Source organism: Pieris brassicae, chromosome 8 (genome assembly GCF_905147105.1).
Source record: "Pieris brassicae chromosome 8, ilPieBrab1.1, whole genome shotgun sequence".
In the NCBI taxonomy this organism is placed as follows: Eukaryota; Metazoa; Arthropoda; class Insecta; order Lepidoptera; family Pieridae; genus Pieris; species Pieris brassicae.
In genome coordinates, this window is record NC_059672.1 from 5,056,133 (window position 1) to 5,070,513 (window position 14,381).

The window sequence follows — 14,381 nt, forward strand, 5'->3', positions numbered from 1 at the left end:
ATTAAAAAACACAAATTTTGAGTGAACATTTTATAGTAACTATTGTTGATTTAGTTTACATATTTCTTTATATAGCATAAACACAAATAATATACGATATCATCAAAAAGTCATAACTCACAATGTATCCGATCTGATAAATTACTTATTATTAATAATTTACAACATAATATTATAGTTATGCGCGTGAGAATATTATTAACCGTCTATATAGGCAGATTTTACATCTGTTTGATATTGTTGAAAATTGTAAGTATATTTTTCTTTACGCCAGTATACATTTAAAATAAAGAACAACATAATATTTAAACAATAAGAATCACAGCTAAAGAGGTCAATAATGAAGTAAAATATATATGTGTTCGTTGAGTCATTTTAGGTAGGTTTATTATACTTGTTGGTTCATTTGAACTCAAGTAACTCTATGAAGATACGTGTTTGTATCTGTTTCATTGGTATAAATTATAATAATCTTTAAAATATGATATTTCTATTTCACCAGTAATCTATTAAAGTTGGAATTTACGATAGAGAGCGATACTGTGTACAAAATGACGAATTTTAAAATATTTCAATTACTTGAGGAGAACAATTTTAACTATTCCAACAAGGCCATATTAGAATAACGACTCCGTGTATGTACAAAGCATAAGCAATGGTTAATAATACAGCACAGGGTAAAAGTTCAAAATAATTAAGTTTTATCGGATTGGACTCTTTACGTAATGTCTGACGTAAGAGTCGTTATTTCATTGTTATTATTTAATGGGAGTTTTATGAAACATTGAAAAAACATTGCGTACACGTCGACAACTTGTTATAGTGTAAACTAATAAATAACCTTTACCAATTTTGCAACGAATCAATTAATACATAAATATTGTTATAGTCTAATAATCAAGTTCAATAATTACTAATACAAGTAATTATTCATGCATGATTTTACACAAAAGTAGGACACGCAACAAGGAATAATTGATATGCTCAATGCGCTGCATTAACCAATCTCTCAATTTTATCAGACTGAGAACGAAATACATTTCGAAATTTTAAGCTATTGCAAGATACTACGAAGCGCATGAAACCCAGATCATGTTCAGTTGTTAATGTCACCTTTAGTAATACCACAGTACGTCAACGAGTCAAATAAAACCACAAGACCTTGGAGGTCTCGTGAAATAGATCAATCAAAATCAGTCAAGGGTAATCGCTTACAGCTATCTTCATCTCAGTTTATGTCGTGTTTTAATATTTACCTGTATCTCCATTTCGGTGATTTTCTTTGGACTGTTCTTCGAGACGCGAGACATTGAGTACTATACCAGCGTCTAATGAAGACTCCGTCGCGTTACTTTCCCGCTGACAAAGATTTCCCGTTCTTCTCTTTCGAGTTCCATAAGTATGCACAGGTACTATTAGTTTAGGTCGCGGTATCGAAAAGTCCGAGTCGGAACCACTAGACGAAGTTTTTGCACTACGCGGATACGCGCCATTCTTAGCTTTATCACTCACACGTTCCTCACTTATACCTTCTCTGAGCTGTCCCAGAGATAAAATGTCATTATACCTATCATATCTATCTTCACTTTTTACTCGCACTGTGTTATATAATTTTCCGTATTTATCAGATTTTTGCCTAATGGCACCGTTTGAAGTCCGATGGTCACTTTCTTTCCCCCATTTAACCGAGTTATAACCGTTACTGATGGGCGGTAGAGTCGGATTTGGACTTCCTTTACACGTTTCATACTGCATTAACGATAACTGCTCGCTTGGAGAGAGGTTCCTTTTCGGTTGAGTGACGGTTACGTTGTTATTGTATGCATTGTCGTTATATTCCATTGTATCAAGATATGCCTTCAAAGGAGCTCTACTCTCACTCTTGACTCTCAACGATTTAGACCGAAAATTAGGACGTGCATCTTCTACGCAACTGTTCCGTTCAATGTTTGGTTGCTTTATGTGTTGAGGAATTGGTTCGCATGCAGATCCATTATTATGCTTATATAAACCAAAACCTTCCGCATCACTATCCTTATCGTGTTTATGTTTACTGGATCTGAACTTAATCGGTGCTAAATCCAACGTGGCCATAGAATTAATAATTTTGTACATATCATTACCGAATCCTCTAATCGAATGATTAGAAATAGAACCATCATAAGGTGGTGATTCTATTTTTGGATCTTTCTGAATTAGTTTTATTTTATCGCTATCTGTCTCATTGTTCTGTTGGCTTACACGTGAATAATATTCGTAATAGGATTCTGAAGATGGGTCAGGTGGTACAGGGCCTGGGTCTGGAAGAGGATAGCAAAGCTTTTTTGAATCCACTTTTCTCTGCCGGTGAGCATATTTTAGCGACTCTTTTCGCTTTGGTGGAACAGGTGGTTGACGCTCATTGTTTCCAAAAGCATCGATATCCCATTCTGTAAAATTTCTTCTTTTAACTCTTCTTAGGGTCGACGGTTTGTAACCGTTTGGCATGTCTTTAAAACTATAGCTATGTTTTAATTTATTTTGAATTAGAAGGTTATTTGTTGCTCTAGATTTTTCTTCAATATCTTGTTGGTATTTAGCTAATTGAGATATATTGTTACTTCTGGGCACATTGGGGGGATAATTATAACCATTGTGCTCCAAATCGTATGAACTATCACTTTGATCTCTATCAACGGTGCGACCCACATCTCGGCATGATTTGCTTCTTGATATAGAGTTAAATTTGGAACCATTAGATTGGCTACTACTGGTGCTGTTATACTCGTTAAGGTTCTCTGCGCCGACCCAGTTAGCAGCATATACAAGGTCCATTGTTCTGTCGTTTAAGGAAAGCCAGGGGTCCTCCATGACCGCTTTTCCTGGATAGTGTTTGATTTTCATAATGTAATCCTTGCTTTCTCTACTTTTATTAATAAAAATAACGTAGGCGTATTTGCTTGTATTGATGATTGACACTTCATTGTTCTTGTTTCAAATTTATTATTATTTTATTTAGTTAATCTGTAAAGGACAGGTTTTAAAATAACGCTTTATGCTACAATTTAGTCTTGTTTCTCATAGTAACTACGGATACGGAATCACAAGTAAAGATGCAGACGAGCACTCATGTATCGCCACCTAACTAATAGGTAATACCGCAATGGTTTATAAAGGTTTCTGTTTCAAAATATCACCTTCAATGAGTCATAGTATTAAACCGATATTTCATCACAAATAAAATATAAATCTAAAACAGGAAAGTTGAAAAGAAAAATTTGGGAAAACATTAATTACTAAAAACCAACTAAAATTTAATACATTTCAGAATGTAATTGTATTGGTCATTACTTCAGCGGAAATGAGCCTCGAGAAATCATCAAATGAATTCAAACTGTATCATCTTACGTAATAATTAGATAATGGGGCTAAGCTACTATGCGTCCGCCCCGTTACCGCACAGCAGCATGTTTTCAATATTTATTATCATTACCTACATCACTTTCACTGACATTTTGCTTATTTACATCTTGCTCATGCAACTAATTAGCTCTATTATTATAACAATAATAAATTATTTTTCACTGCGAAGGAATATTAAAGTATCTATGCAAAATGTATCGTAATTAATAAACAATCAAATTTAGATTTATCAACCTTTATAGGCAAAAAAATGGACTTATACTCGGTACAAATCTAATTGAATTTTGTGAAATCAACTTTGTTTACAGAGTCATCCAGCTTGATATGCCTTTTTACTGCTCTAGTTCAAACGAAATTGATTTCGAACTAACGTTCAACAATTTCACGTTAATCATTATCTTGGTGATATTCTTTAGCATACAATTAAACGCATGATCGACGAGTAGAAAACGTCTCAGTATCTGATGAAGTTTAAACCAGTTCATTGGTCCACATATGCACTCGACTGACCAGCTGATGATACATGAGAATCCTAAGAAATCGGAGAAATCAATGTGTAGATATTTTCAAGTTTAACTTAGTACATAAGAACTAAGATTAGTAATAATTATTGAACTGCAATTGTAAAGTTTTAGAATTTTTACTTATATGCGTAAATAAATTATCCACATACTATTCTGTCTCAAACATAACATTTTAAGAATGTTTTCTATAAAAAGTACAAGAAAACCAAACACAGTTTAAAAAAATCTCACTAATCGCGCAATATTCTCATAATGAAAGCAATATCATACTCATACTCAAGTGCATTTAAATCAATCTAAAAAATAATACCGAAGCTAACATTCACGGGACTCAAAATTTTAAACGAGTTCTTTGATGGATTTGCACCTGGCGTCTATCCGGAATCCCGACTTCAACAAAAACGAGTCTTAAGAAAACAATTGTGTGCTCTATTGAGGGGTTGATACAGTATTTAACAATTAAATTTATAACAAAAGCTACATTTTGTCTAATACTTGTCGAATTGTTCAGTGATTGAACTATTTTGTTTCAACGTAGATGGCTCATTTTACTAAGAACTCTTTAATGCATTTAGATCGGTCATTGGTTTATAAAGGGAATATGAAACAGGAACACTATACAATAGGTGCGCAGACTGAATTCATATGAGCGTATTATTAAAGGAACTAGGTATCCGTTATGCTGAGAGGTCATTGTATAGGCTTATCAAGAAAACAGTATCTCTGAAGAAATATTTAGAAGACATCAACATATTCTGATAAATAATGTTATTTATTTAAGATAATGAGATTTTGATGTTATAACTTATCTCTGTCCTATACTATCTTCTACCGCAAAATACGTAATTTCGATTTCAATTAGTCTTATGACTTAATTCGTTACATTGTTTATAACGCGTTAAACTAAAACTTTCTAGGAATTCGTGACATTCACATTATTGTTATTATTCGTTTGATTTTTATCATAATGGTCGATTGTTTAAATTCATAATGCACGATCTAACGCTTCATTTCCAATCTGATATGCCACTGGCTTACCCACTTTCTAATCTTAATGAACATGACATATTAGTGAAGAAATCAATGTTGTATGAAAAATCAATCAACGATTTCTCTTTACAGTCTTTAGACCATACATCAAAATTAGAATACAAACATATATAAATAAAAAGCTAATGATAAACAAGATAAAGTGAAAGATTACTTAATTATCTAACTGAAGTATTGGAAACTATCGTGTAGGTATCCTAAGAGTGAGATCATATTAATTTAAGATAAAAGAAGTAGAAAGCATGAATCTGTAACATTAGTATGTTAAATGTCTAAAGACAGCGCTTCAAGACACTTTCACGACTGACGAGTAGCGCACGCAAAGGTAAATTACCAAGTTGTTTAACTTGAAATCTTCATTGTTTGAAAGCTTAACTATTTAGTTTTATAAAACATAATTTATAATTAAGTATATTTGGGTTAAAATTGAAAAAGACTAAATCACAATCCATTTAGTTAATTCAACACTTTTAAATTGTAGCATAAAGCGGACGTAAGGATCCAGTTACTTTTACAATTGTCACAATATCCTTTGAAATCATTGTAGTGATATTTTGACATTTTTGTAACACCACAAACAAATTTCACACGTATCACTTAATAAACACAGAGAAAAACCATTACTTGTAATACACTCATCATTCACCACAGATTAAATTTGGCCGCGATATTTTAAATTCGGAACGCACTTCGACAAACAAACGACCAATCACGACTGCGTCGCCGCGCGCACTGCAGCTCACGGATTTTTGATCAACTCCTGCGCACGTTGTACCTTGTATTTTGTACATTAGAGTGAGCGAGATAGTTGTTATTAGGAACAAAGCCTTGCAAAATTTGTACATTATGTTTTCAGGCTTCCAATGACAGCCTATTAGGATATTAAATTTGTATTTAAATTTAGTACGACTTTTATTCGAATATTACATCAGATTTACGAGTTATTTGTTCAGTTGTTAGTAAAATTAATATTTTTGCAAAATATACGTATTAATAATATAATCATTTATTTTTGTAAAGGAAAATATTTTAATAACAAGATCGCAAAAAATCTGATATTATTTTGTCAGTATATGTACACAATATACTTTAGACATATAAAAGCAAGCAAACAGTAGAATAACAGAAGATATAGTTTTTTTTTCAGGAAATATATATAGTCACATACTAAAGACATAATAAGTAGGACCTCCTTATTATAATTAATTAAGTAATTAAGTAATAATTTATTAAGTACACCAAATAAATAATAATAATAGGTAACTGAAAAGATATTTTAATTCCGACATGTTTCGTCATAGTTCGTACTGTGGAGATAATTAAAAAACTAATGTTGCTATTTGCATTTATATAAAATTATTAAATAAAATTTCTAAGAATGAATTAACAAGTACACTAGGTAATTATGCTCATTAATATTTTAAAAAAATGCTTTAGTGATTGAATAATTACGTCACACATCGATGTGTATTATTTTTTACATTATAAGGTCTGAATTTAATCTATAAACTAAAGATACTGTATTTGCTCGTCACATTGATCACATTAACCAATGTTTGTACCACATCTTTATAAGTAAATTATGTCTATAAATAAGTTTATATAAAAATATATAAAGTTATTTATAATAGTTTTTTTATATAACAGAGGGCAAACGGTTACAAGGCTCATCTGATGATAAGTGATACCGCCGCCCCGGGACACTCACATTGCCAGAAGGCTCGCAGTGCGTTGCCGTTCTTTAAATTACATACACTTAATTAGCCTACTCATTAATCAAACGACTTTAAAACCTGAGATAATCCATTCGTACCCTGGCATAGATGTTAAGAGGAAACTATAATTAGTCGTACATAGACCAATAATATAAGGAATTACGTAAATCCCGGAAGGTTTATCATATATTTGCCTTTTGACAAAATTATAATAAAGAAAAGTGCCACCGATAATGGGTAGCGTGTAGGAGCGGGTAGTGTAGCGTCCTTAGGTGAAAAGGAGGAAGATGAAGATTATATGAAGCAGCAAGAAGTGGTATTCAATTTTCGTGAAAGTTTATGGCTTTTACAGTACAAACTTTCATTATAAAACGTTGAATTCACACGACAAAACAATTAATTCTAAATTAAGCCATTTGTAACTTTGATTTCTCAGAATCAAAACAATAAGAGGAAATTTTGAACTCGATATTGCACGTAAAGATTGATAATTGTTCTGTTTTTTACGACTTCAACACGTCCACAGTGATATCGTATAAATTATATTTTAAAGATAACGTACTTGACTTACCCTTATTATCAAAAATACACCCAACGTTTTACTTAAATTATTCATCTGTCTCTTTTTATTCCCGCGTAAATACAATTTGACGGAAAGAGACGAAAGAAGCCGCACAAAAGAGTCCAATTAGACTGTTTAAGGTTTTACGAATAAGGGGATTGGTATGACCTGTTGGTCCTTAGAGCCTGGGTTTTTCCACCGGAACACCAAATGGCAGATTACTATATACGTTAAACCAATTATGAGCATATATTTGAGATTGTTGCTTAGATTTTTCTGTTTATAATATTTAAGAAAAAAAAATGAGACTTAAAGCGGACATATCAAATCTGTTTTGTTAGTCAAGGTCAGCCTTCTGTGCCTGCCCCATGTATGTGTACAATGCTTTCATTACTGTGTACACAACCGGGAATCAAACGCGATCTAAGCGTTTGAAGTTGCACTAAGTTGCCACTAGGCCAATACTATAATATTAGAGATTCTATATAAAACCTGCTAAATAAATTTCAAACAATACTAGAAGTATATATAGATCTGGTATTTATCACTTTTATATATTGTATTTAACACAAAGTGCATGTCATAGTTTACCTTTTTGGTACTTAACGTTTTCATACCTGGAAATGTACATTGTTTTTGTTGATTCAAGGTCGTTTGATGCCTTTTATTACTTGTTTGAATAATGTCAATGTTATCTTGATGTTTGCAAATCTAAGACTGTAATAAAACAGTCACTTTATATAATATTAATAAAATAAATATTCATACATCAATCACACATCTCTACGCATTTCCAAATAATAATAAGTATTTTTTTTTGTATATACAAATTTAAACTTATTTTATTTATTCTTTAACAGAAGATTAATACCAAAAATCCAAGTACGGAAGGTAACTCTCTCCAGTTATCAGGAGACCCCGCCCTTAACACGAACCCATAGGTTTTAGATATTCTTTACCTGGTTTTCGGTCTGGCGGCCGTTTAGTAATAATACAATATATTTCGAAATCAGGACATGTTAGCATTATACAAACGGACATATCCGGAATAGAAAAACTACAAGATAATTAAGAGAAAATGGTTATATAATTATCATAACTCACTGTTACATCAAGAGATGATTCGAAAGTACGAGTAAAGGTAGATAGTAATCGAATTGTGGTCATTTGTGACGCAAATTAGACCTTGGTCAAGGCTGTACTTTCACCGTGATAAGTATCTCCCGTTCGGGATTACGCAAAGTTAATGTAATCGTAAATAATTTGATATTATTCTCTGAGATCTCGGGAAAAGTAGGATTTGAACTATATATAATGTTTGGATTTTCATACACTAATATACATATGTTAAATTGCGTCACTGTCGTGCAAACAGTAGGCCATAAAGTTTACTCAGTTGGAGACATATCCTACCTTTGGGCTTTATGTTTGAGATATATAAAAAAGGGACTAAAGGACGCCCAAAGAGGGGCGATGGCAGACCATCGACACCAATTTTAGTGGGTCGCAGGCCTTTGAGGGAGAAGTATACCCTTTTTTTTAAACAATTCGAGGTTGTATCTCCCAGGGAAGACCCTCATCGCTTTATTTTTCTTTTGCGTGTCTCGTCAAGCGAACCGTGGAAGATTTCCAGCGATCAAGGTGATGCTGTCTTTTAAATAACAGCCCATAAGGTTCACTCAGCTTTGACCATTACAAAGAAACTTAAGAATAAATAGTGCATGATTCTTCATATATGATACAATATTTTCATAGTAGTTTTATTAAAAAGCTATAATTATTTACGAACTTTATCCATCAATTAGGTAAGATTTGTCACGTTCATTTATTTCACACGAGTGAAAAGGACAAAACACTTGATATACATAAAGTACTGCATTGGAAACATTTTTCCATGATTCACGTTAGTCACTCGCTATAAATATATTGGATTTTGTAATATTCGTATTGCTGTGTTAGGTCACAGTGAGTTAAGTATAAATACTACAATGGCTATAGTGTCATGTGTCAAATGTCACACATATATATATATATATATAGATATTCCAAAAGAATTGAGAGAAAAGTCGGCTTAAGCGTGCTACTCTCGTCCCTGAGGTCGTAGGTTCGGTCCCCAGCCACCAATGGACTTACTATCGTACCAATATTGTACCAATATACTAGTGTACCAATGGACTTACTATCTATGTGCGCATTTAACATTCGCTCGAATGGTGAAGAAAAACATCGAAACTGGCTTGCGGAAGGAGGCTGATCACCTACTTGCCTATTAGATTGACAAATGATGAAACAGATCTGAGGCCCAGGCCTAAAATGGTTGTAGCGCCACTGAATGAATACTCCAAACATCTTCCAACACTACGAATGAATGTCTATCTACGTTGCAATTAACACTTGCTCGTACTGTGAAGGAAAATGTGAAGAAACTAAATCGGCGACGCGTGTCAGACACATAAGGCTGCTCATTTACAAACAATCACGAAACTACAAACATTATACGATTGTAGCTACAATCATAATTTTGTACTTCAAAAATATTAGATACCACGACTAATACTAACAAACTTTCTAAGTAAAATGCAATAAATTCAATTATAGACTTCATTGGACAAAGGGAATGCGGGCATCCCCTTTATTGTAATGGGACAATGAAGACCCTATTATGGGCTAGAAGTACCGTTTAGGTACAGCTGTTTGGTATTGTTCGCTTTTTGTTGAAACTTTAAAACTAATGCCTGACTTGAGAATTAATAAATTTCATAACTTTAAATAAAATTAATACAATAATTAGTATTTGTAATAAAAATTCCCTCGGATACAAATGTGGGGTGTCTACAGTATTTGAATAAAATTAATTTGACGGATATGATAAAGTTTTGAATAAGCATTAGTGGCGAGCGAGAGAGCAGTTACAGAAATTATATTTATAGATATAGTACGCGGGTAAACCAAAGACAATGTAGTGACACAATATGCGGCTTCAATTAGTTATATGACATCATGCCCAGAAACGCGCTGACGAAGTGTTTCCGACCACTGACCATATTTATATAATACAACTTCGACATCAGAGCCTTCTCTGTATATTTTCTTCTCCGTATTTAGATAGCGATTCGGGTCCCAATAATGTGTTTTGTTTTTTTTGTTTCACTCGATGTCAAGGTTGCGACATCAGCGCTACCTACGATTATTGAGAGAACTATGCGGTAAAACAAAATCAGATTAGGGTAAAAACCTCCTTTGCGGGGAAGGTCTTCACACAATTACCACCTGACGACGACCCAAGCTGAGGTCCGAGTTTCGCAGGTGTCGCCATGGCGCTAGTCGCGGGTAAAATATAAGTTACAGAGGTTAGAGTTACTAGAAAAAATATTTTATAACGTATTATTATTCACTAGAATGGTCGTCTCTTGTTTCGGATGCCAACATTCACTTTAAGCTTCGATTCACCTTGCGCCGGAGGACTAGTGATACATTAATATAACAAATAATTGCTTTATATTGTGACCTGGCTTATAGTAAATTATAAGATCATTTTGTATTACTCATCTGATTTTGTTCAATTTAAGATATCGGTGAAGTAAGGTATATTTATATACTGGCCTATATTTTCTATAAAAATACCAAATCGGCTCTTGCGCAGAAGCGTCTTCTGGGATTTAGATTTCGTAAGTAAGTCAGCACTTAACTGAGCATTAAGACCAGAGTGGGTGCGATTGACCAGCCTACGACGCGACGGCCCAAGCCGAGGTCCGAGTCTCGCAGGAGTATTTGCGCTAGTCGGGGAAAAAGCCAAAACAACCCGAGCTGATCTGTCAATGCTTTTAAGGCGAGATTCCATTGAAGAAAAATTCTGTCGCTATTGGAAGTTAAGAGTACGGACGAAGGCACTGGGTCCGGCTAATCAATGGTTAGATTGTGATTGGTAGATTGATGTTATTTAAATACCACGATAATACTTCTTAAATCCATTTGTAGTCTGTTGCAATCTCAGTGTGAGAAAAAATTAACAAATTTAAAAAAAACTGGTTTTAAAGGAGACAAGTAGTTTCCGCTAAGAACCAAAGCTTGTCCTTTATTGTTGACACATAAATAATTTTACGTAATTCATACTTTTTTAGATGTTATGTGATGTCACCGTATTAAATTGCGTCATTATTAACAAATATTTGTATACAGACCTGATCAAAACAAAACAAATATAGAACAATTCGAAATAGCTTTCTAAAAGTATCTTAGTTGTGCTCCATAACAATTATGAATTATACAATCGTGATTACATAATCAACACGTGTTATTTATAATTTCTGAATTCTCGGAAAGATATTCTGACCGCGAATAGATTGTTCTTAATCTGAACATAATGTAAAACAAAATTGCTTCCCGTCGCATCGTCTAACCGTGGTAAACTATGCAATTTTAATACGTTTTATGAATACATACTGTTTCGAGAGGGAAGAAAGTATCTTAAGTATGAATATATAATACCTTAGCTAGCAGAGATACAACCTTATGTATATTAATATTTTTAAAGACACATGTATAATAAAAAAATATTTTTTACTAGATTGATATTGGTAGTGGTCCCTTGTTTATGTAGTTATTCTGTTCAATTTAAGATATCGGCCAACTTAGGTAGGTACCTAATGTCCCATTTTTTCTATAATAACACCAAATCGGTTCTTGCACAGGCGTCTTCTGGGCCGGATTTAGATTTCGTAAGTAAGTCAGTACTCAACGGAATATTAAGGTCAGACTGGGTGAGATTGTTCACTGAGTGAGCGTAACTGAACCGAAGATTACCTTTGAAATGTGAAATTTCATCACTTCTACGAAATTCTTAGAATTTACGAGTATAAGTGTGTATAAGTGTAAATAAATAAAATGAGTTCAATTTTGATTTAATATTTAATCAAATACTAAAATATCGTTGTATTTAAAATATAGGAAACTATAACTAATGTTAAGTGTGATCACATATTCTCAAAATAGGTATAAAAAAGTCATTAAAAAGCTGCCCTAAATAACATTTAATAGTGCGCGAGACGTTAGTGTGATGACACTGTTTTCTTTAATGTTCTGTGGAAAGTGCCAAGTTTGTAATTATTAATAAGCTATATTATATAGGAGAAAAGTATAATTTTTTTAAAAATTACGTAAACCTATTTCTTAAATAAAGTAAAACACAATCGCGTATGTAGACCAAAAGTCAATGACAGGTCAAGAGGTTTTCGATATACGATAAAAAAACCTAATTTAATAAGAATAAACTCACTGTAAGTATTAATTACAATAATTTATTATAAGTGGGTCATATTCCAATAATATATGTACTTCTGAAAATTTAGTTGGAGCTACTGGACCTGCCTGTTACTATACAAAATAAAATACACCGAAGTCATTCTTGATTTTTATGATACATAATATATAAGAAGTTACTGAACTAATTAAGAATAATAATAAACTTCTTTCCGACCAAAATATGACGTACTGTTTATAAAATAGCAGGTAACCACTATTCAAAGACAGTAAAAGTAAACTTACTTTATTTGTCTTTGATTATATGTAGGTATATTATTTGCCATAGTTGGCATAGAATTAAATCGGCATTTGTAACCGACAAAATTCATGGTCAGTTAGAACAAAAGGGATATAAGCTTTGGCCTTTAAATAACTAATGCCATATCGTTACCTTAAAGACAATATAATTCTTATTAAATATATCATATTCAATCTTTTAAGTATAATTAAAGTAAATATAATTATTTATAATTGTCTGTTAAACAAGGATTCAGTCTTTAACTAAAGTTTTCTAAAACTTGCATGAAATAACGAACGTATAAAGTATACTTAGGAAATATTTCTTAGTTAAATAATATTCTAATAACAATAATTTCTAATTCGACGCAAACAATTCTTAAGCTTTCTTTATTTTTACTTTCTTGTTCAAAACAACAACATTAATAGTATGTAAGAAGGTTGAATTTTTAAAGATTGAATTTCAATTTTATGGACAAAGTAACTAAATGAATGTAAAACTAGCTCCACCTAATCGTGTTGGTACATGTTTTTTTTTTAAATATAAAAACGTCACAGAAATCTATTGATACCTGAATTTTGTAAAAGGTACAAATACAAATGTTGCCTAACATACTTCTGATGTAATGTTATAATTTATTATTAATTGATAAAGATAAGATAATTTTTATGGCATACATATAAATATTTTTTTGCTGGAATAAAAATCTACCATGTTTTTGTATGGTCATTGAAATCGTGTAACTCAATGTTGTTATAAGATTTCTCTGCATATATGGCAAACCTACTTAAACCTATAAAAATACATAACAATAATGTAAATAAATTAATGTCACCATCTATGGAACAACTAATGATTTAAAACTATTTAGTTTGTACAAACTGCCATCTGTTGCCGAAATAACTAATAATAGTTTTGTTATATTGCCTACTAGATGTCGTTGCGGATATTACAAAAATATTATTCTTAATTTTACTACTCGTCAATAGATGGCGTTTTCCATAATACATACCTTCCATAACATAGACAATACTGCCAACATCTCCCTCCTTGATAATTACACTTCCAGCAGCGTATTCTACTGGATACATGCAATCCACAATTTCTCGTATCTGTGTCATTTCCAAATTTTTCATGAAATCGTTGTCCAATATCGCGCCCTTTATTAACTCCCGGGATCTGAAATATAAGGACAGACAATTTTAGTATAGATATTTGCATTATTATACTAAATAAAATTCTCTTGTTTTTAATTTCAATTTTCCTGCCATAATTTATTAAAAGTTTATATTTACGTAACATATAAAGACAATTATAGAATAGAGAAAAACGAAGTGAAAACTTCTTCATGCGTGTTACACTTTATATATTTATGTATACACATACTACATATAGTAATAAAACAGCTAAGTAATCACTAAGACAATATTTGTATGAATCGATAAATATAAATAAATAATAATATCTGAAGACACTTGCTTTTCAATATATTTTTATCTGCACTTAATTCAATATAGGAAAGTGTATATACATTTATATGTAAAGTATGATCGTTAAAATCAAGGTTGCTCTTGTTAATAGAGATTAAT

The 14,381-nt window shown here is 32.1% G+C and overlaps 1 protein-coding gene across 4 annotated transcripts in view; it reads right to left on the minus strand.

Annotated features, from left to right (window-relative positions):
* LOC123713838 (cGMP-dependent protein kinase, isozyme 2 forms cD4/T1/T3A/T3B) overlaps positions 1-14,381 on the minus strand; it is a 90,229-nt gene that overhangs the window by 23,320 nt on the left and 52,528 nt on the right. For 3 of the 4 annotated variants that reach the window (XM_045667722.1, XM_045667723.1, XM_045667724.1), the window contains one exon: positions 13,805-13,971. In XM_045667722.1, coding sequence (XP_045523678.1) covers positions 13,805-13,971 — 167 coding nt within the window. Of the gene's footprint in view, positions 1-1,256; positions 3,004-5,600; positions 5,694-13,804; positions 13,972-14,381 lie in introns of those variants that run through there. The other variant, XM_045667721.1, reaches the window with a different exon arrangement.